This window comes from Bidens hawaiensis, unplaced genomic scaffold (genome assembly GCF_021521415.1).
Source record: "Bidens hawaiensis isolate Kalapana, Puna unplaced genomic scaffold, B.hawaiensis_p1.1 tig00022149_1, whole genome shotgun sequence".
Classification (NCBI taxonomy): Eukaryota; Viridiplantae; Streptophyta; class Magnoliopsida; order Asterales; family Asteraceae; genus Bidens; species Bidens hawaiensis.
In genome coordinates this window covers 67741-88914 of record NW_027493430.1, presented here as the reverse complement: position 1 = coordinate 88914, position 21174 = coordinate 67741, and the positions used below count along the sequence as shown (strand labels likewise).

Sequence of the window (21174 nt, the reverse complement as noted above, 5' to 3'; positions counted from 1 at the left end):
AGTTTTTTAACTAAGGAAAGAAAAAGAAATGAGAGGGAATGATAAGAAAAGAAAGGGAAGGGAATGAAATTTTTTTTAATTAGGTGTGTTCTTGAGTTTGAAGGAAATTAGAGGAAAGGAAATGATAACTATGTTAAAAAATAGTTATCCTTAGTAATCATCCCATTTTTGGGAGGATAACTTATTGGGAAAATACATTAATTTAATCCCTCCTAACTCTTCCTACTCATTTCCTTTTCATCCTAAAAAAATCTCTGAACACCCATTTTTTAACTATTCTTAGTTTTCCTTTCTTTTCCCTCCTTTAAAAAAACTCAAGAATAGGGTGTTAGTTTTCATTTCCTAACTCCTCCTACTCCTTTCATTTCCATCCTAAATGATACCCGCTTGATTAACCTAACCTGATTACAAGAACATAAACCGAGCATCCCCTTCGTACTTGTTATAATTGCAACTTTAGATTCAAATAGATCATATCTTGTCATGTTTTCGAAGTTTCTTTTTATACTCCTTGATGTCCAAAAATTGGATTAACATATTATACACTCTTAAAAAGTATAATACATAATAATATGTTAAAAGCAGTAACAAATCAAAAAATATTAAAAATATTTAAATATTAATGAATAGCCAAGTATTTAATAATTTTTAAGTCTGTCTTTTACGTGAACTTAGATCTAGTTTCAGGCAATGTGCATTTCAAAATATGATCTTAAGTTCATGACTACATGAGTAATGAACACAAATAATCAACTTAAGATTGTAATTGCCAATATTTGGCTTATGTCATGCCTGTTGTAATTCCTACGTGGATTTGGTCTATATAATGCAATAACAACCATTAACAAAACAGTTCAAGTAAACATGATTTTTCTTTTTATTTTTTTTTTGAGTAAAATTAAATCATTTTGGGCGTAGAATTTGAAATAGAGGTGGACAAAAAACCCACTTCAGGACCCGGTCCTACCCGACTCGTAGGCACAAACCGGGTTTCGGATAAAAGAAACCGACCCGGACCCGAAACCAACAAATACCTGTTTGAATTGGTTCCACCTCTACCTAGTCAAAACCTAGCAAAACCCGACCATACCTCGAACCGGTTCCTACCCAACTCAGTTCTTGACTTTTATTGACTAAACTTTGAACCAGTTCCTACTTAGAGGCGCACAAATCGGGTTTTTTAAAACCCGGTTTCGTGCCCGGGAAAACCATACCCTATGCATTAGGTTCGGGTCAGGTATAAAACCGGGTATTTGAATACTTTATTTCGGGTATTGAAAAAACCTTGTTTTCGGGTTTTTACTTGAATAACATTTTGTAAGGGTATTTTTTGTGTATATATGTTTTTGGTTTTAGGTACTTTTCCGGTAATTTTTGGTGTAGATTGGGTATCTGAAAAACGTAGTTTTGAGTATTGGAAAAAGCCGGTTACGGGTATGGAGCGGTTCTGGTTTTTGGGTATTACCGGACATAAATCGGGTCCGGTTTTAGGTACGGGTTTTGGTACTGAAATGCATACCCTATCCATATCCTATGAACAAGGTCGGGTACGAGTATTACAAACCCGAGCTTGAAAAAAACCCGGTTCCGGGTTCTGTTTTTTTTCCCCACCTCTATTCCTACCCGAGTACCCGGTTTGGTCACCTGTAATTTAGTCCAAAACATTAGGGGGCCTAAAAATGTCCAAAATCAAGTTAGTGGATCGGCCCATATTAAACGGCCTTTTCCACCAAACCCTAAATCACCTTCTTCCCTATATCACTCCATAACCTTACACTCACAGCCGTTCTTCAAACCCTAACCAGCAGCCAACCGAGGTAAGTAAAGGTAAGATGAAGTACAACCCACGAGTCACCAGCTCCCGCCGCAAATGCCGCAAGGCCCACTTCACGGCACCATCCAGCGTCCGCCGTGTGCTGATGAGCGCACCTCTCTCCACCGAACTCCGTACCAAATACAACGTCCGATCCATCCCCGTCCGTAAAGATGACGAGGTCCAAATCGTCCGTGGCACCTACAAGGGCCGTGAAGGCAAGGTGGTCCAAGTCTACCGCCGCAAATGGGTCATTCATATTGAAAGGATTACGCGCGAGAAGGTCAATGGTCAGACAGTCAACGTTGGGATTAACCCGTCGAAGGTTGTGGTGACCAAGCTGAAGCTTGATAAGGACAGGAAGTCGTTGCTTGAGAGGAAGGCTAAGGGCCGTGCTGCTGATAAGTCCAAGGGCAAGTTTACTGAAGAGGATGTTGCTGCTGGTGCTTCGCTTCAGGAGATTGATTAGGTTTTTGCTTTAATGTTTTGGGGTTATTATTATGTTTTGTTATGTTATGTTGAGGATTGTTGGTGATTTTGGTTTTGATGTTACAGAGGTTAATTCTGTTTACCGTACTGACTTTATGAATCTATTCTGGTTATTTAATGCTGGTGTTATGTGATTTATTTCTTTGCACTCCAGGTGTTTGATGAAATGCCTAGAAGATTTTACTATCTGATATAGTTGTACAGTTTATTGAATGCTATATTGTGAACTTTTTGTTACACTTGAAAGTTTAGGAAAATGGATTATGTGTTGCTATGGTGTCTAAGTAACCTAGCAATTTTGGTAGTATATGAAAGAATTTTGTTATACAAATTGAGTAAAGTGATTGTTTTGTTGAAGTGATGGTTTGTAAGCTGTTTATAGTAATGGAAATAGGTTAAAAGTGTGGTTTTTGTATTTGTTAGGTTAAACCATGTCGTGACTGTTTTTTAACAGTTTGGGTTGTGAGTTGTTTTTACAGTTTGATTAGTTCATTTTTTACAACTGGATTAACACGTTTATGGTTGACATTGTCTGCTCTGTTGCTTTGCATTCTAGCTGTTTGATGAATTGCTAAGATGATTATATTATCTTAGTTTGCTGTTATAACTTTATGGATTATATCAGCTTGATCTCGTTATTGTCTAGGTTTGTGGTATTTTGGGGAATTGATTGTTGACCATCAAATATGTTTTTAGTATTTCTTTATGTGATTTGGTAACTAGTGACACACTGTAGGATATTTCAGGCTCTTTTGTGATGATTTTAGGTGATAATGTTATGTTAGCATGTAAATCTTGTGTTTTTTGATTTTAAGTGCTTGAAGTTTTTTATGATGATACAATCTATTGGATTCTATATGAAATTGTGAACTTTTTGTTGCACTTGAAATATTAAGTAAATGGATTGTTGATACTGTGTATAAGTTATCGAATAATTTCAGTAGTATAAAATCTGATAAAAGAGGGTTTTGGTTGGGTTGATTGTTTTATAAGCTCTTGTGATCCATTGGGATGCCAAAAATGTGTTTCTTTTGCTGTAAAGTTTGTATATGTTATGTGAAGTAGGAGGAAGTTGATGCTTGAAAATAAATAAATAGTTATTGTTTGTTGGTTTAAACTTAGGGGTGACAATTTCTGAGATGAATCAAAACACGAAATGACATTATCAATTTTCAGGACCTGTTTATCAAACTAGCTGGTGTGTTTTCTCGAGTTTGTTTGGTTGGTATGTTTACATAAACTTGCTGAAATGCCAAGCTGATTTAACCATATTAGTTTTGAGTTACAAGTTTACAGATTTTAGCATCATAATGTGCTTACAAGTAGGGTTATTGTTTTGCTTTACTGTCTAGATGTGGGAAATTTTGTGGGATAACTTCAAATATGTATTTAGTATATTATTGTGTGATTTCGCAATTTATGACCTTGTATGATACTGCAGCATTTACCTGTGATGATTCTAGGCGATAATGGTATGTTTTACATGTGAAACTTATGTTTTTTGATCTGTAAGTTCCTGAAGTTGTGTATACAGGTTATTGAATGCTATTGAAATTGTGAACTTTTTGTTATACCTGAAAGTTTAAGGAAATGAATTATGTGTTGCCACTGTGTGTAAGAGATGAGATTTTGTTTTAAAAATTGATTAAATAGTGTTGGTTTGAATTAGTAGTTTTAAAAGCTCTTGTTAATCAAGGTGATGGTTTAAAAATGTGGTCATTACTGTTATAATGGCGTTAGAACAGTTTGTATAGCAATGATGTTATGAGAAGTAGGAGGTAGGGGTGTTTAAATCAATCCAAAACCAAATCCGAATTCTCGGATATCGGAACTTTGGATATCTGAATTTTCATATACGGATTCGGATAGTGAAATCGACTATCCAAAGTTTTCGGATATCCGAAGCTCCGAATATCCGATTTTGAACACCCCTAATAGGAGGAGGAGAAAGACAATGGTTGGAGATAATTATGAAATGAATAGAAAAATCAAGTGACATAAACAAGTTTCATGACCTGTTTAATTAATGGCTGTGTTTGGGTTGATATGCATAGTTTTATTTTTAGCTGTGACCTGTTTTAACAATGTCATTAATTTATATTTTATAACTTTATTAACATGTTTATAAAATGGTTACTACTTGTTTGACTAAACTTGTGATTGGGTTACTCAAAAATACTTTTATAAACAATCTACACATGAATCCTGCAAATTTTGAACCCTCAAACCTATATGAATTACTGTCACACAATGTCCTTTGAGGAAATTTAATATTTTATATAAATTATTTAAATGTTTCGAAAATAATAAATATTTTATATTAGATGTCATGTGATATGACCATGTGGCTCAAGGGTAGAGCACTCACTTTCTAAGTGAGAGGTAGGAGGTTCAAACCTTACTATCACCAATTTATATAGGAGATATGAGGGATGACCCAGGGTTCGAGTCCTGATCTCACCCGGTTTTAGAGGTGCACAAATCGGGTTCACCTGGAAAACCCGAACCAGTTCGGAACCGGTTTTTTCACACCAGGTTGTAAAATGGCACCGGTTCCAGTCAAGAACCGGTTCGGTTCCCGACCAGAACCGATGCCCAGATATGCTAACTTTTAGGAACCCGGTAGGGTATGAACCGAGACCGGTTTTTACGTCCACCGGTTTTTTTTGAAATTCAAATATTATAGCCGTTAGGAACCGTTCCAACGGCTATATAGCCGTTTTTGACCGTTGGAACCGGTTTTTTAACTATAAATAGGTTATTTTTTTACTCTAAATAGCAAGGTTTGTTTGTGTACTTGTTAAACCACTTCCAAAACTATAAAACACACTCCAAACCACAATTAACCTTAAACCAACAACAAATGGCAACTAATGATGACGTTGTTATGGTGATCGAAACAACAAGATGCCCCGATGTTTGGGTTCATTACGATTTGTGTCTCATGACCGACTCACATGAGATGGCACGTTGCAAATATTGCTCGAAGTTTCTTAAAGCAGGGTCCAACTCGACATTACGAAAACATACGAATAAGTATTGTCGAGAGAAAAGAAGTTTGGATGCTAAAAAAACGGAAGTGGGAGAGTCGTCCGGCTCTACAACCCAAAAATAAGTATTCCCGGATTAAAACGACGGACTTTGTTTTTGAAGTTTTAGTTGTTATGTTTAGTATCGTTTATGTTTTAATAATGTTTGTAATAGTTATTGTTTAAATAAATAAAATGTTCGTCGTTATTAAAAAAGTAACAAAAAATTAATCATGAATAACAAAAGTAATTATAATAAAACAAATCAAAACTAAATATTAGTTGAACAAGTTACAAATAATTTTACTAAAACAAATAATTACAACTCTTCTTCGTCTTCATTCTCGTCTTCACCATCGTCTTCGTTATCGGAAGAAACCCCGTCCTCCGTCTCCTCATCATGAATATGACGCTCTATTGGTATTTCGTCTTCAAAGTTCGCCTTGTGTTGTACACGATCCACCGCATCCAAATGGTCATTTAGGCAAATGCAAACCTCTAGAGACTCGGGAGTTAATTTTGTTCTTCGCATAGATAACACCCTCCCACTAAGAGAAAAAACCGATTCGGAAGCAACCGTTGAGGCTTGTACGGCAAGCAAATCACGAGCCATGACGGATAGAATGGGAAATTCGTTTTGTTTACCTTTCCATCAAGCCAACAAATCAATATTGCGAATTTCGTCGACCGTTGCGCCCTCAACATAGTTTGCTTCACTATATCGACCAAGTTCGCTAGTTGGTGTGTTTCCTCTTTGCCTCTTAGATGCCGATTCACGAATCTCATTCATCAAGTTTATAAGTGGGTCATTGCACGGCCTACTAGTTGTTGTTTTTTTCACAAAAGACGATCTCGTGCTTGGACCATACATTTGAAAATAATGGTCATATAGGTCTTGAAGGTTTTTGTTGAACTTGTCCTTCGCTTCCGTCGACAACTTCGGGTCGATCTCGTGCATACCTAAGTTGTCGAATATTTCCTCAATCGTTGTTTCAACCCCATTAACATTCCAATAGGGGTTTAATGCGGCGGCACAGATAAAGACCGGCGGTATGTTTTCAAAATATTTTATGAACTTTTCTTTCATCACCGCAACAATATTCTTGAAGAGTTTGTTCTTCTCCGCAAAGCTTTTAAAAACACAAGACATATAGTACAATTCTTGCAAAACCCAACAACTAGTAGGGTAATAGACTCCCGATAATTTTGTTGTTGACTTTTTGAACACGTCAAGATACTCCAACAAATAACCGACTTGGACCCAAACACTTTCCGGAAACATATCGGCCTCGCGTTCTTCAACAAAATTGTTATGAAAAGCTTGTAAAGTTTGGCGTTGGGCAAAAGCACACTTTAACATATGACAAGTTGAGTTCCAACGGGTTGGAACGTCCCAATTCGGCCCCAAGTACTTTCTTTCAACCGACTTGCAATAGTTCTTATATTCAAGATGTCTTCTTTTACCACTTTTGAAGACATCTTGTAACATAAGTCTAAAGTATTTTAAATCATCACAAATGTTTTCATTGTCAAGACCTATTTGAACAACCAAGTTGATGATATGTGCAACACATCGAACATGAAAAAAATCCCCGAAACAAGGTGGTGAATATTTAATGATAAATTTTTCGGCCGCCTTAGTATTGTTTGAAGCGTTGTCAAACGAAATCGAAAATATTTTATTTCTCAAGTTGTAAGTCGTTATAACTTCATCAAGTAATTCAAACAATTTTTCGGCGGTATGTGGGAATGGGAAGTTTTCAAAAGCGATGGTGCGTTTCATCAATTGCCATGTCACCGGATCAACCCAATGAGCGGTGACACATATGTATGATTCGGGCAACCCATGTGGTGCCGACCAAACATCGGTAGTTAAACTAACCATGGCTTCTAAAGAATGAAAAGACTCGATTAACTCTTTTTTAGCACACTCCCACAACCTGATACAATGACGTCTTAAGGTAGTACAACTTACATGTGTGTATCTCGGTTGTAGAGTTTCGCGAATCAACGACGTCAAATCCGAGTCATCAAAGTGGTTAAACGGAAAACCTCGTTGAATAACGAACTTTGACATTCTATCTTGAGCTTGAGTCGTGTTGTAACGAAATAGTGTACCATCTTTACCCAAGTCAATTTGATCAGTCGCGCCAATCCCTTTCAACGCCTTGCAATATGGCTTCTCGATGTGCTTTCTCAAAGTAGAGTTGGAATCGTGCTTTAATAGTGAACCACATAGTTTGCAACGAGCCTTTTGATAACCTTCGTCATCCACAATCAAATCCCAATTCTTCCATATGTCTTCGTTGCGGTTATGGTTGACTACCGTAACAACCCTTGGGTCCTCCGTAACAGGAACGGGGGCAACAAAAACACTCTCCTTAGCCTTCTTGTTAGTTTTTTTGATGGGTGCCATAATAATATTTAGTTGGATGGTCGGGTAACGGAACGGGTTTGCTAAAGGAGTAGTATTTTAGTTTGTTTTTGAGTTTGGTGGTGAAACAAGTGGTGGAAAACAAGATATATATAGGTTTCGGGCATCAAAAACCGGTTCCAACGGCTATATTACCGTTGGAACCGGTTACAACGGCTCTATTCTCTCAAAAACCGGTTCCAACGGCTATATTACCGTTGGAACCGGTTACAACGGCTATTTGGTGTCTCAAAAACCGGTTCCAACGGCTATATTACCGTTGGAACCGGTTCCAACGGCTAGTTTGACTTTTGTTTGACTCTTCAAAAAAAACCCGCCGGAACCGGTTTTTTCGGGTACGAACCGAAACGGTTACAATTAAGAACCGGGTAGGAACCGGGTTGGAACCGATGGGGACATACAAATAGGAGAACCGGGTACGCTTTTCGGGTACAAAAATACCCAAACCGGGTATTGGACCAACCGGGTAGGAACTGGAACCGGTTCCGGTTCGGTTCCACCAGTTAGGTTCCGGAACCGTTTTTTTGTGCACGTCTACCCGGTTTTACCAGCCTCTCGCTGTCGTGCCTTTGGCGGGCGTGGGGGTCGGGTTTTATCCGGGGAATCCCTCGATAGGTGAACCGCTAGGGGCTTCGTCTGTCCGGACTAGTGGCCGGCTCGGGCTACCTTTAGTCAATGAGGGCCGCATACAAAGTATCCGGCGTTACTTAGTCGGTCGTTTAAAAAAAATAATCAAAAGTTACGGTTTTTCTAAATTTGTTTTAATTCAACTAAATGAACCTCTCGAGCAACTAAGGTGTGACTATTAAGATGAATAACTCTGTATTATCTTTGTTTACATGATAGTTTCATTAAGTAGCAATTGAACATCTTTACACTTATTTTTTATTTTGGTGATGAGTGATACGCTCAAAGGTTAATTTCAGGGTAGTTTCTACATTTTTTTAATGGCAAATGTTACTCTATTTTATAACAATAAAATTACTTCCTTCTCCAATGTGTAAACATGAGATCTTTCCCTATTAAGAGACATAAGCCTCTAAAAGTGAGCTAGCTCAAATTCTATTGTTGTGCTCAACAATAAGCGAATAAGGAAAATACTTCTGTTTTTTAAGTATTTTTCCTTTTCCTATCGTTGTCTTATATTAAATTATATTCTATTTTTTCAACTTAATTTTCTTTCGAGTATGTAGCAACTAGCAAATTGAGTTATTAAGTAAAATGATGACCGATTGTTTGAAGACAGCAACAGTTTGTTGAGTTATAACAGATGCATTAGCAACACTATATAAAGTATAAACTAATACATACAACTAAACTAACACACGTGTATTAGTTATAGGTCAACACACAAATAATAATGAATTTAGTGGTTAGTTTGAAAAATTGTTGTAAAAAGTTACTTTATTATACTTTAACTAAAAAACCAAAATGTTTATTTTACGAATGTGCGTTATTTTATGACGGCAATTTGATTCTTACGATTTTTTAAAAATATAACACACGTAATTTTATGCCATCAACGGGTTAAAAGGTCTTTTAAATTCACTTGAAACGACAATTTACCCTTATTAAGAAATCTTAAATAGGGGTGTAACCTTTTCTCGTTAACATTCAAAAAGCTCACATAAATTTAACAATTATTAATTTATTTTAGTGTGTTAATGAAATCGATGGAACGAAAACTTGATAATTGTAGAGTATAAATCCGTATTTTTTTAAAAGTAAACATTCGTATTACACAATATGGATGAGCAAATTCGCTACCGATACCGGTACCAATTTGGTATCGTCGGTACCAAAATTTTGAGTTTTGGGATCGGTACGATACCGATATCGGTACCGGAATTTCCCGAATGTTTACCTTCGGTACCGGTACTATCCCGGTACCTGGTACCAATAATTTGCAATTTTCGAGATCAATATTTTTGACACTGATACGGTACAGAGCTCATCCATAGCACATAAACCATGCGTTAAGTTTGCCTTGTGTTTCCCAAGAGTACAATTTCTATTAATTGAACATTATATAGAGTATTTATATCATATTTTAGTTCCTTATCAGTATTTTTATAGAGTATTAGCTTTTATCCCTCGTATTACGATGTTTTTTTACATTATGTGTTTATAATATTTATATGTTTTTTTTGGATTTTTTAAAATTTTTTTGTAAGAAAGTTAATAAAAGAATTATGATTTGATGATGAAAGTGTTTCACAAATAAATGAGATGTTATAACACGTATTAAAAGCTATCTGGGTTTGGTGAGACCCATGACCCGCTTATTTTTTTTATTATAAAGTTTTTTCTTAATTATAGATACTTTTTTTAAAATAAATAATATATTATTTTTTAGTATATCCCTACTTTATAAGAATTTCATATCAAATATTTTGTGAGATTAATTTATAATTATATGACATGTTATAACCCGTTTAAGGCTATATGGGTTTGGTGAGACCCATACCCGTGAATTCTGGTCAAATACATAAGAAACTTTAATTTTAAAATATAGCAATCTGTTGGCCATATTACGGGGGCTTTTACATTATTCGTTTATAATATTTATATATTTTTTGGATTTTAATTTTATATATTGTACATAAATTAATAATATACTTAGTATTTGATGATGAAAAGGTTTCACAAATAAATGAGATATTATAACCCGGTTTAAAAGCTATTTTTGTTTGATGAGACCCATGATCAGCTAATTTTTTTTACTATAAAATTGTTTTTTAATTATAAATAACATATATCTTTTTTTTTTAAAAGAAATTCGATGTTAATTTTTAGTATATCTCTATTTTATAGGATTTTCATATCAAATATTTGGTGAGATCAATTTTTAATTTAATGAGATACTTATTTAAGGAATATCTGGGTTTGATGAGACCTATACCCGTGAATTAGGGTCTAATGCATGAGAAACCTTGACAATAATGCAATATAATGGCTTGAAGGAATGAGCAAGCATCGGAGATCTTTTAAAGCTTTCGTTTATATATATTATAGATTTATATAAGTTTACAATATCACATGAATTTAGAAATTATTCCTAGTAGTACAATTTCTATTCAATGAACTTTTGATAAGAGTATTTATATCGGTTTATAATATAAAGTTAGTTTTTTTAACAAAATATATGCCATGAAGTGATGAGGTGATGGCTGTTCCATAAAATATCAATTTCATACTATATTAAAGTTAATTAAGTTAATTATACTCTATATTTTGGCTTTATTCAAATTTATTACACTTTTAAACATGTTTAGATACGTTCATGACTATTCGTTTTCATCGGCTATTCGTTTTCACACAACTTAGTAAGATTCATATAGATTCGATAAAAAGGACCAACCTAAGGCCACCCTTTCACAAATAACACAACATTTTGTTTATTTCAATTTTTATGTTATTTATGTAGCTATCATAGGTTTTCTAACAACATGAAATCCGAATTAGAGTATTGGTATTTGTTGAAGGATGGGGTGATATTAGCTAAAGGTGTAATAAGGAAGCAAAAGAAGGAAAAAACAAAGGGTGATTAAGAGAAGCTAACAACATCAATCATTCAAAATGAAAATCCACACCTTAATACTTGCACCTCTCGCTATTTGAATTTAAACACAATCCCACTCAACCTCCCCTTTCTTTTTCTCGGGTCAAATTTTAATCAATTTCTAACTAATTTCCTTCTACGTCTAATAGCGACCTTATTTCTAACTCTTCTCATGCATCACATATATTAATCACCTTAATTATCTTTATAAACCATCCTTTAAACAACATAATTACACTTAGTAAAATTAAATTAGTGTTACAATTAAAATCTTTTTTATTGGATTATATATACCTAAAAAACTACATAGTTACACTAGATGAGATCTCTACCCGCATAGTAGAATACGAGACGCCTCTCGAAATATAACTTTATTTAACTAGCGAGATTTAATATTGGACTTTTGTGCTTCAAACACATAAAAGGAAGTAAAAAAAAATCAGTGTCTTCATAACGAAGATGACACCATGAATAAAGTAATGGAATCCCGTCTTAGGATAACAATCGGGCTCTAACCGTCTTTTGATGGACACTTATGGCTCGCTTATTTTTTATTCATTCTTTATTGTGTTAAGTTTCTTTTTATTCAATCATTGCATTGTAAAAAACTTGAAGGGGGGCCGAGTTTTGTAAACTAATTTGTACACTACGATTTTTTAAGGTTATAAACACCAGTAAAAAGCTCAGTGAAGGCCTACGGCCCTACACCCCTCTTGGGAATCCACCCTTGAAATGTTCCTTCTTGGGACATAAATTCAATGAGTTGCTTATATTCAATTTAACCTGTTACCCGTATGCCTATTAGATCTCTGTGAAGCTGAATCAATATGGAAAAAGATTCGTTATTATCACATATTACAACTCCGGTACTGAAATGTCAAAGGATATCGTCTATCTTCTAATATATATATCTTTAGTGGCAACAAAGTTTTACGAAGAAGGAGACACAATTGATGAGCCTCCTCAATGATGAATTACGGTTTAATATTTGGTGTGAATAGATTCTATTGCTTCCTTTTTAGTAAAATCATTTTAAGTTAAATATCGCTTCCTATTAGTTTAACTTTAATATTATAAATTTAGAGCATTTAAGCCTCTAAGGTATTAAAGGGGCCACAATGAAGTAGCTACTACAGCTTTGGAATGTGTGAGTCAAATGCTGAAATTTGATCAAGTCCTTACGTGTTGAAACTCGAAAGTATATGTAGCGCTTATTAATATCTTGCATGCCCATATTTTAAATTATTTTTATTTATTAATTATTTTTGAAAATATCAATTTTAATAAAAACTTGTCATTTGAGAATAAGGCACGGAAAGGCTTTAAATGTTCTATATTATATGTAATTTTTTTGAAAGGCAAAGTTAGATTAAGACAACACCACTGCTTAAAATAACCTAACGTGAACAAGATTACATGTTAGTAACAGGTTTTCGAGTCGCGCTATCCAATTCAAATGGAACTTATCAATACGCCACCAAGCCTAGTTGCATTGCTAAGCTACATATACAACTTTAATCAAGTTATATTTCTCCACGTGCATAAGGATGGCAAACATAGTTGGTCGATGGCAAATTGGGGAACTGGTTAAAACGGGTTCTGCTCAATACATGTTTTGAATAAAATGATTTTGAATGAAAATGGATGGATCTATTAAAAAGAAAGTTCGGTTTAGGTAAAAATTGGTTCTAATAAAATTGAACTCAAGTTATCTCTTCAAGTCTAGCCTGAATCATCTCGATAACACCTCCTCCTTGTCGTTGAGACCATCACCGATGGAGACCCGCGTGTGAATGGTGGAGGCAAGTAATGTAATTTGCATGAAACTTCAAGAAAAATCTTAAATAATAAATATAACCATATCATATGGATCTTTAATGTGATTAACTTTACACTTCATTATATACTTAACTCGGATAAAAAAACAAACTTATCTACATATCAAATACGCATCCACCGAATAATGCTTAATTTTATTGCGAGCTACATATACTAATTTAATTTAATCATATTATTTTTTCGTCATGCATATGTCTGGCCGGGTAGGCTGGTCGATGGCAGGTTGGGGGGACTAGTCAAAATGGGTTATGGTCAATACATGTTTGAACAAAAGGAGTTCGGATGAAAATGGCCTGTTTTAAGAAAGTAGCATAATGGTTTAGGTAAAAACAAAGTTTTAATGAAAATGAACTAATAATGAGTCTTGTTATACAAAAAGGTTATCATTATACGGTCAAATGGAGGATGTTATAAGTTTTATATGATGGTTAGCGGACACGTGTGGAGGTAGCTTTGATGTGGTGTTAGTGGTGGTGCTAGCCATAATGAGGAGATGCTGTCGAGATGGTTGTGGTTGGTCGATGCAACAACGATGGTGGTGATGTTGGCGCCAGTGAGTAGGTGCTAAAATAAAAACAAAAAACCTTCATAGATCGTGCTAACTCTTTTGAACGTGTTTTAAGTTAATAAATTTTACAACAATGACTTCTTTTGACCGTTGTTTGTTTGGGCGACCAAAGTTAGTACGTTATCATTATCAAATTTAAGTTGATAAAAAAAAAACCTAAATGTTATTATTTTTCCTAATCAATCTATCACAACGAATTATGATTTTGACACAGAAAAAAACTAAAAATCGTATACAACATATCAAACCAATATAATATATTTAATCATATTCATATTTGTAGTCATAAATTAGTTAGCCACATACTCACTAGCTGATTTACATGGTACATCAACACAATAAACATATATATACACACGGATAATATATTTCTTTAAATAACCACAAAAGGACCCGATACCGACGTCTTCAAAAGTACCAATTAACTAATATTCTACTGTTAAAAAGCTGTGACATTGTGCTAAAACTAAAAATAAAAATAAATAAATCGTATAAAACAATGTTACATCAAAACATATAATAAAAAATAGTATGTTGTAGGTTGGTGAAGCGGCCAGTTTGTTGGAAGTGGACGCACTGGCATTGCTGTTGTGAAAGAGCTAGCTTTGTATCGTGTATCATCTCTTAACGGTTTCAACGTCCGCCTCAAGCAATTCTTACCCCAGCCAATCCCCAATTATTATTATTATTATTATCATATTATTATTATTATTATCATATCATATCCACCCTCCATCTTTCCTTTCCTACCAAGCTTACCCTGTTCCGCGACACACCTGATCCCTACCCTTCCTTCCTCTTTTATACACTGCTTCATTCTCCATTAACAAACAACAAACTCTAACCTCCAATTTCCTATTCATTCTCTCAGGTATTGTTTAATTCAATTAATTATATAACTCAATGTGTTTTATATCATTGAATGTATACAATTATACAAACATTCATCTACTGTTTGTTAACTTGTGCTTGCGAATTTGCTGCACAGGTGTTTGTTTATTATATCCAATGTGTTTATAATTGATAGTTTATAAACTTTATATTCGATTATCACGTGATTCTGATGCGTTTATTATCAATTTGACGCAGAGGTGTAAGTTATCAGTCTGTGAGTGATGGAGAAGAAGGATACAGGCTCACCGGTGATGAACACGAACACGAACATGAACGCAAACGGTACCGAATTCGATACCGATACTAATAATAACAATATTAATAATAATAATAATAATAATCTATTTCTATCAGCTATTTCATCACACAACAACGATGAACTCGATCAACTAGACTTCGATTTCAGTTCCGGTGAGTTATTCAATCCTAATCCTAATCCTGTACCTCCGTTTTCATCCACATCGATTTTCCCGCCAAAATTCATTACACAGTCACAGCTGTCATTCTCTTCACCTTCTGACTGCTCGTTCGATGACGACGCGTTCAGCGCCAACGCGATTTCGACCGAGAGTCGTTTGAGTCAGGCGAGTTTCATACTCGAGTACCAGCAGTTGTATAACAGCTACACTATGTGTCTCGCGAGTTTACAGGACTGTGTGAAGGAGGTTGATGTGCTTCGCCAGGAGAATGAGGCTCTCCGTGCTGCGAATACGGATTTGGTGCAGCGGTTGAGTCTGTTCTCGAAGGCGAAGCACCAGCAGCAGCGGCAGAATTATTTTAGTTCTTCGAATTTGATTGGAGAGTTTAGTCGGCTCGGGATTGGAGCGTCGTTTTCGGAGAGTAGTGTGTCGGTTGAGAAGCTTCCGAGTGTGAGTCCGACGAGTGTGATTGAACCGAATCAGTTCCTCAGGCACAATGGCGAGAGAGTTGCGATGCCTAAAAGCATTTCGGTCCGTTCCAAAGGATACCTGAAGTCAATTCTGCCTCAACGACAGACTCGTCAACAGATCGCCAATGCTCCGTTAGGTCAATCGGTAAGTTGTTAATATCGTTGTAGCAATTGACGCCTAGTCGGGATTTTTACAATTATTACTTGTTATATGATTAATTAGATCTGATTTCAGTATTTGCTCATATAGAATTAGATATAATTAGTCAATTTTGACTTTTCATGAGTCAAATTCATAAACACAATGAATAAACTATTAAACATGTAAACCAGAATCCATCACAAAATCCATGTGGATTATATATTTATATTCTGCTTGTTTGACTTTACAGTTTACAGATTACAATTTAATTCATGTATGTTGCTTAAAATGGAAGAATCCTTTATTCCTTTATTCATTTTTCTAACCTTACCTAATAAAGTAACTTGTTATAATCATGATTTCAACAGCAACGTGTGCGTGTGCCCGGGGAGAAGAGAGCTGCAGAGGGAATGGAGTTTGATGTCTACAACCAGGGAATGTCGAAAACCGAGCTGTGTAACAAGTGGCAGGAGACTGGAACCTGCCCTTATGGAGACAACTGTCACTTTGCACATGGAATAACTGAGCTGCGTCCTGTGATCAGGCACCCGCGCTACAAAACCGAGGTGTGTCGTATGGTTCTTGCTGGTGATGTTTGCCTTTATGGTCACCGTTGTCACTTTCGTCATGCTCTTACTGATGAGGAAATGCTTATGGCTGTCAATCCACGCTAGAGAGGTTATGTATATCAAGGGCGGTTTTACGGTTTATACTATCTTAATTTCATGAGAACTAAAATAAGTGCACATTTGTGTAGATGGAGTAATTAAGTATATAGCTTAGAAGTGAAGTTTAATGAACTGCTGAATGATGATTATACCATTAAAAAGTTAAGATGTTATGTTACATTTCTGGATTAGGTTTATGTAATTGATTTTGGATGTCATTTAATTGGAAATGAAGATGGTTACTTTTAATTGTTTTAAGGCATGCAATAGTTGAAGAATTGGGATGCTGCATTTGTCTCTATCATTGGCTGTTTTGTAGTTTAAATCATATAGTTTTTGTCCAATTGGCCCTCATATGTGTCACCAGAACATGAAAGGTTGATAAGCTTTGGCACCAACTTATACCTTTCAAGTTTCAACGCATCCTTGACACTGCATGTTGTTGATACAACCCAAAAGAACAAATTATGGGACCCAAAATGTTTTCTCTGTTACATGATTGTTGATTTGAAATTGCATTCGATTTAGGTTATATTGAAAAAACCTCGTATTGTTAATCGAATCAATTTTGGACATGTATTATTCGCTATCATCTCGTTTGTCTTGTCTTTGACTACTTTAATCTAATGGTTGAATCAACATAGTCATGGAAATCAGTACACTTAGTGCAACACACAAGATCGAGCAACTAATTAAAACTAATTAATAAATTAGTCGATCTTGAGCCGAGCTTGAGCTATAGTAAATTGAATGAGCCAAATTCAAGCCTAGTCGAGCGTGAGCTCAGCTTAACTCATTAACACCCCTAATAAAATTAGAGTTCCTGTGTTTCATATATTTTGGACGTCTAATTGCCTATCCACTATTTTAAACATCCAAATTTTCATATATATATGTTTTGAGCACCTCTCCCATTAGTCTGATAGGGGCGGACCTGGCCCATAGAACAGCCCCATTCAACATGGCCCAACATCGGGTAAAATTTTTTTTCTCAAAATAATTAATGTATTCAAAAATGTATTATAGATTTATAGGCTCAAAAATTACTGTATTATAAAACTTGTTTATACTTGGAAACATATAGTCATCCATACAATAAATATAATACATAACAAGCTTTTTTTCCAATAGTGGACTACAACTACTTCACCTGTTGATCGACTAAAAAACTTAAATTGTGAGAAACTTAACATTAAGAGTAAATTGCCAAAAATGTCCCTAAGGTTTGATGACTTTTGTGACTTTCGACCAAATACTTTTTTTTATGAATCGAACCATAGAGATTTCTCGTTTCTTGCCAATTACGTCCAAACTGGTGGCCTGGGAATCGGTTTATTGTTCACCTTCATTGCTACATCTTTGACCTACTTAACACAAGTAACATGAGTTCCTTCAACAGCAATAAACAAATAATGGGATTTAACTATTTAACTAATTGAGGTAACTCTGGTAGAAGGGGATGAGTGGAGCTGAAATAGCTTTTGGACTTGACAGCAAGCATAACATCAGCACTATCAACATGGGCCTTCACAACACGGTTTGAGTAGGCTTGTGCATCGGTTAGTAAATCAGCAGCGATGCAATAATAAAGTTTGAAAAACTGTCAACACCGACTGATTTCAGCATGGCTATAATGGTCTTTGCATCTCTGGGCAAGTTGTCATCTCCAGCAGCCATTGTTTTGATTGTATTGCAATTTTTGAACTTCTAATGTACAGAAATGCATGCCAATTTATAAAACTATGACATTTGCATAGCAACAATCAGCAGACAAGTGTAACACATGCACACTTTTACATAAAGATAAACTGATAAACATCTGCATACACAAGTCAAGTATTAAACTGATCAATCGTTGAAACATACTACTATGAGTCTAAGATATAAAAAATCAAAAAGAACCACTATAAAACTTCAGGCTCCTTATGATCCATAGAATAAACGAATAAACTTGATATATCTTTGCGGCTTATCTATTGAATATAAAATATGTAAATATAAAATAACACATGTAAATATAAAATACATGCGATTCAACCAGATTCAACGCAGTTCTCAAAATTTTGTTGCAGATTCTAGATCTGAAATGTCTGATTGAGCGTAAAAGAGCATAAACGATTACATCAGCATTAGAAAATACGACTTTTTTTTTGTATAGTAAAATGACAAAATCATCAAATTTCTAACTGCAACAGTCAAAATCCATTACTTGCCAACAATATATCAACATCGATTAGCTTATCACCGTATTATTAGCAGTTCGCAAAACAATAACTGTAATATATATCATAATCTGTAAACATGGTTGCTGTATTTTACTTGGTCCAGGGTTTCATTTATCTTTTGAGACACCGGTGTTTTAGAAAATGATAGTTTTAATTTTTATATATAATCAATTAAAAAAAATACTATCATTTGCTAAAAAGCTAACTTGATTAACAAATAATATCTTACTCAAGTGAAATTCCCACTAGTTTAGACAAGTTTTACAAACAAATGAATGTTACTTGTAGGCTTGTAGTTAAACACGTTTAGTTCATATGATGATTGATTCACTTAATCTCCGCTAAACTTTATGGTTATTTGATTAATAAATGTACCAATAGTAACATTAACTAACATCCTTTTGTGAGACAGATTTAACTAACATTTATTTACTAAATTATTTATATCTGATGCAGAACATAAATAACTAAATATATCAAATTGCAGAATAAAACATTTAACTACACGCCCAGTCATTTCATTAATATAGATATATATGTCTAAACAGTTAACTAATATCAGATAATAACCTATAAATAAAGACCACTGCCCACAGGCATCCATACGGGCTTTATGTTAGAGAAGTCTTAGATTCATACGAGTGCCTTTTTATGCTGACGAGAGCTCTCACTCCTCTTCCGCTTTCTTATCTTGGCCTTGGCACCGGTTTCAACACTCTCATCACCTTCTTGCCCCTGCTGCATCACACGTATATATAAACAGAAATTAGGACATTCAAGCATCAATATAATATATGCATACATAAATAGACATTTAGATCGAACCTTGACGTGTTGTCCCTCATAATCATTTTCATGAGGACGCGGAAGAGGATGGGGGGACACGAGACTCTTGACAAATAAACTAGCACGCATAAAGTGTCCAGCACCGGGCACACGTATACCATCATCAACACCGTACACACGAGTAGGCGACTTCTCCACCACCACCACCACGTTGTGTGCAACATCATACTTGCTCTCACAACAATCATCATTATACACTTCCCACTTGTAGTTTTTCATCACCCATTTCCAACAAGGCAAAGGGCCCACATTGTTATATTTCCCTAAAGACGACCGATCCTTGTATACGCATAGACACTCTTCAACAACCCCCAATGACCGCCAACACATTCATACTCTGCATGTATAGGTTGAGGGATTTCACTAAATTTCTCCGTAAAGCCCGTAAGGCGGCGTTGGGAGTTTCTTAAGCTCTCTAGTCAAAGGATTGGTTACTACAATGTTACCACTACTTTTAGTAGAAATGCATACTAAACCATTACACGAGCCAACAAAGAATACTTTTTTGCGGTCATTTAATGTTATATCGAAACCAATCCTTCTGTGTCCAAGTTGAGTGTTGTGACGGTCAGTCTTGTGAGATTGGTTCAAGTGGTCTTAACAAAACGAGGAGTGGATATAAGTGAATGCAACGAATAAGATCTTCAGCACATCAAACGCAACCTCTGCCTCTGCCATTCATTCAAATTTCAAACCCTAACGCCTTGTTCTTGAGTAACAGTAACAGTAACAGAACACAATGAGTCAATGAGGCAGCTAGGTAAAGTAATTATTAGTTCACACAATCCAAAAAACAATATTATTACAGTTTCATTCTTCAGCACAAGCCCAAGCTTGGTGTTTTAAGGCCCAGCCCAATTAGTTGTAAACTTGTAATAATGCTGATTTAGTGATTTTCTAAATTATTCAAATACGACATATGACACTTTTCCAATTAAAACGAACGAGTAATTTGTACTATAGATGCACAAATCGGGTTTTTCTAATGCTGGTTTCGAATATGGAATCAGATTCGGGTATAACTGGGTATTAGAAATCGAGTATTGGCAATTACCTGGTCGGGTTCAGGTCTAGGTATTGTCTCTAAAAATCATACCCTATGCACCGGGTCCGGGTCGTGTATAATCACAAGTATAAGAAAACCCAATTCTGGGTTTTTTTCGTGTCCGGTTCCGAATTCGGGTTTTTTGTGCACCTCTAATTTGTACCTTGATAAAAATGGATAACTCGCTAAACTGGCACGAACCGAACTTAATTTAGATAAATTCAAGCCGCTTTCGTGCAATGTTTTCAGAACCGGACCAGATACCGAACCAGATATCTTACCGGGCATAGATTGGACCGGATGTAAGAACCGAATAATATATATAAATATTAAGACTACAAAAAGGTTTTAATATTTATGTAACTTTCAACACAAATAAAAGAGAGGGTATTTTTTTTTTCAGAAAAGAAGAAAACGATACAATAAAAAACACAAATTATCAAAATAAATTTCTCTTTGGAGCAGATGGTTTAAGTTTGTGTCTTGTTGTACATGTGAACGTATGGACGAACCTTGCTTTTGGCACGAATTAATTTTTGGATCCAACCCAATGTCTTCTTATTTCCGTTTCAAACTAACGGCTCCCTGTTTAACCGGTTCGATCATAAACCACCCTGTTTGATCAGAAGCGGTTCATATGTGTCAACCCGAGCCGTGGACCAAGTCGTTCCTAGTTCAACCGGTCCGTGCTAAGCCTTGGTTTCATATTAAACATTCAAACCATTTAGCTA

At 35.2% G+C, this 21174-nt stretch overlaps 1 protein-coding gene and 1 pseudogene across 1 annotated transcript; both read left to right on the top strand.

The window, feature by feature from the left end:
- Positions 1-1752: 1752 nt before the first annotated feature.
- On the top strand, positions 1753-2436 carry LOC143564702 (large ribosomal subunit protein uL24z pseudogene; annotated as a pseudogene).
- An 11827-nt stretch (positions 2437-14263) lies between these two features.
- Positions 14264-17070, top strand: LOC143564701 (zinc finger CCCH domain-containing protein 14-like). Its single transcript, XM_077051897.1, has 2 exons — positions 14264-15662; positions 16028-17070. The coding sequence occupies exons 1-2, from the start codon at positions 14850-14852 to the stop codon at positions 16331-16333; spliced, it is 1119 nt and encodes a 372-aa protein (XP_076908012.1). The 5' UTR covers positions 14264-14849; the 3' UTR covers positions 16334-17070.
- The last annotated feature ends 4104 nt before the right edge of the window (positions 17071-21174 follow it).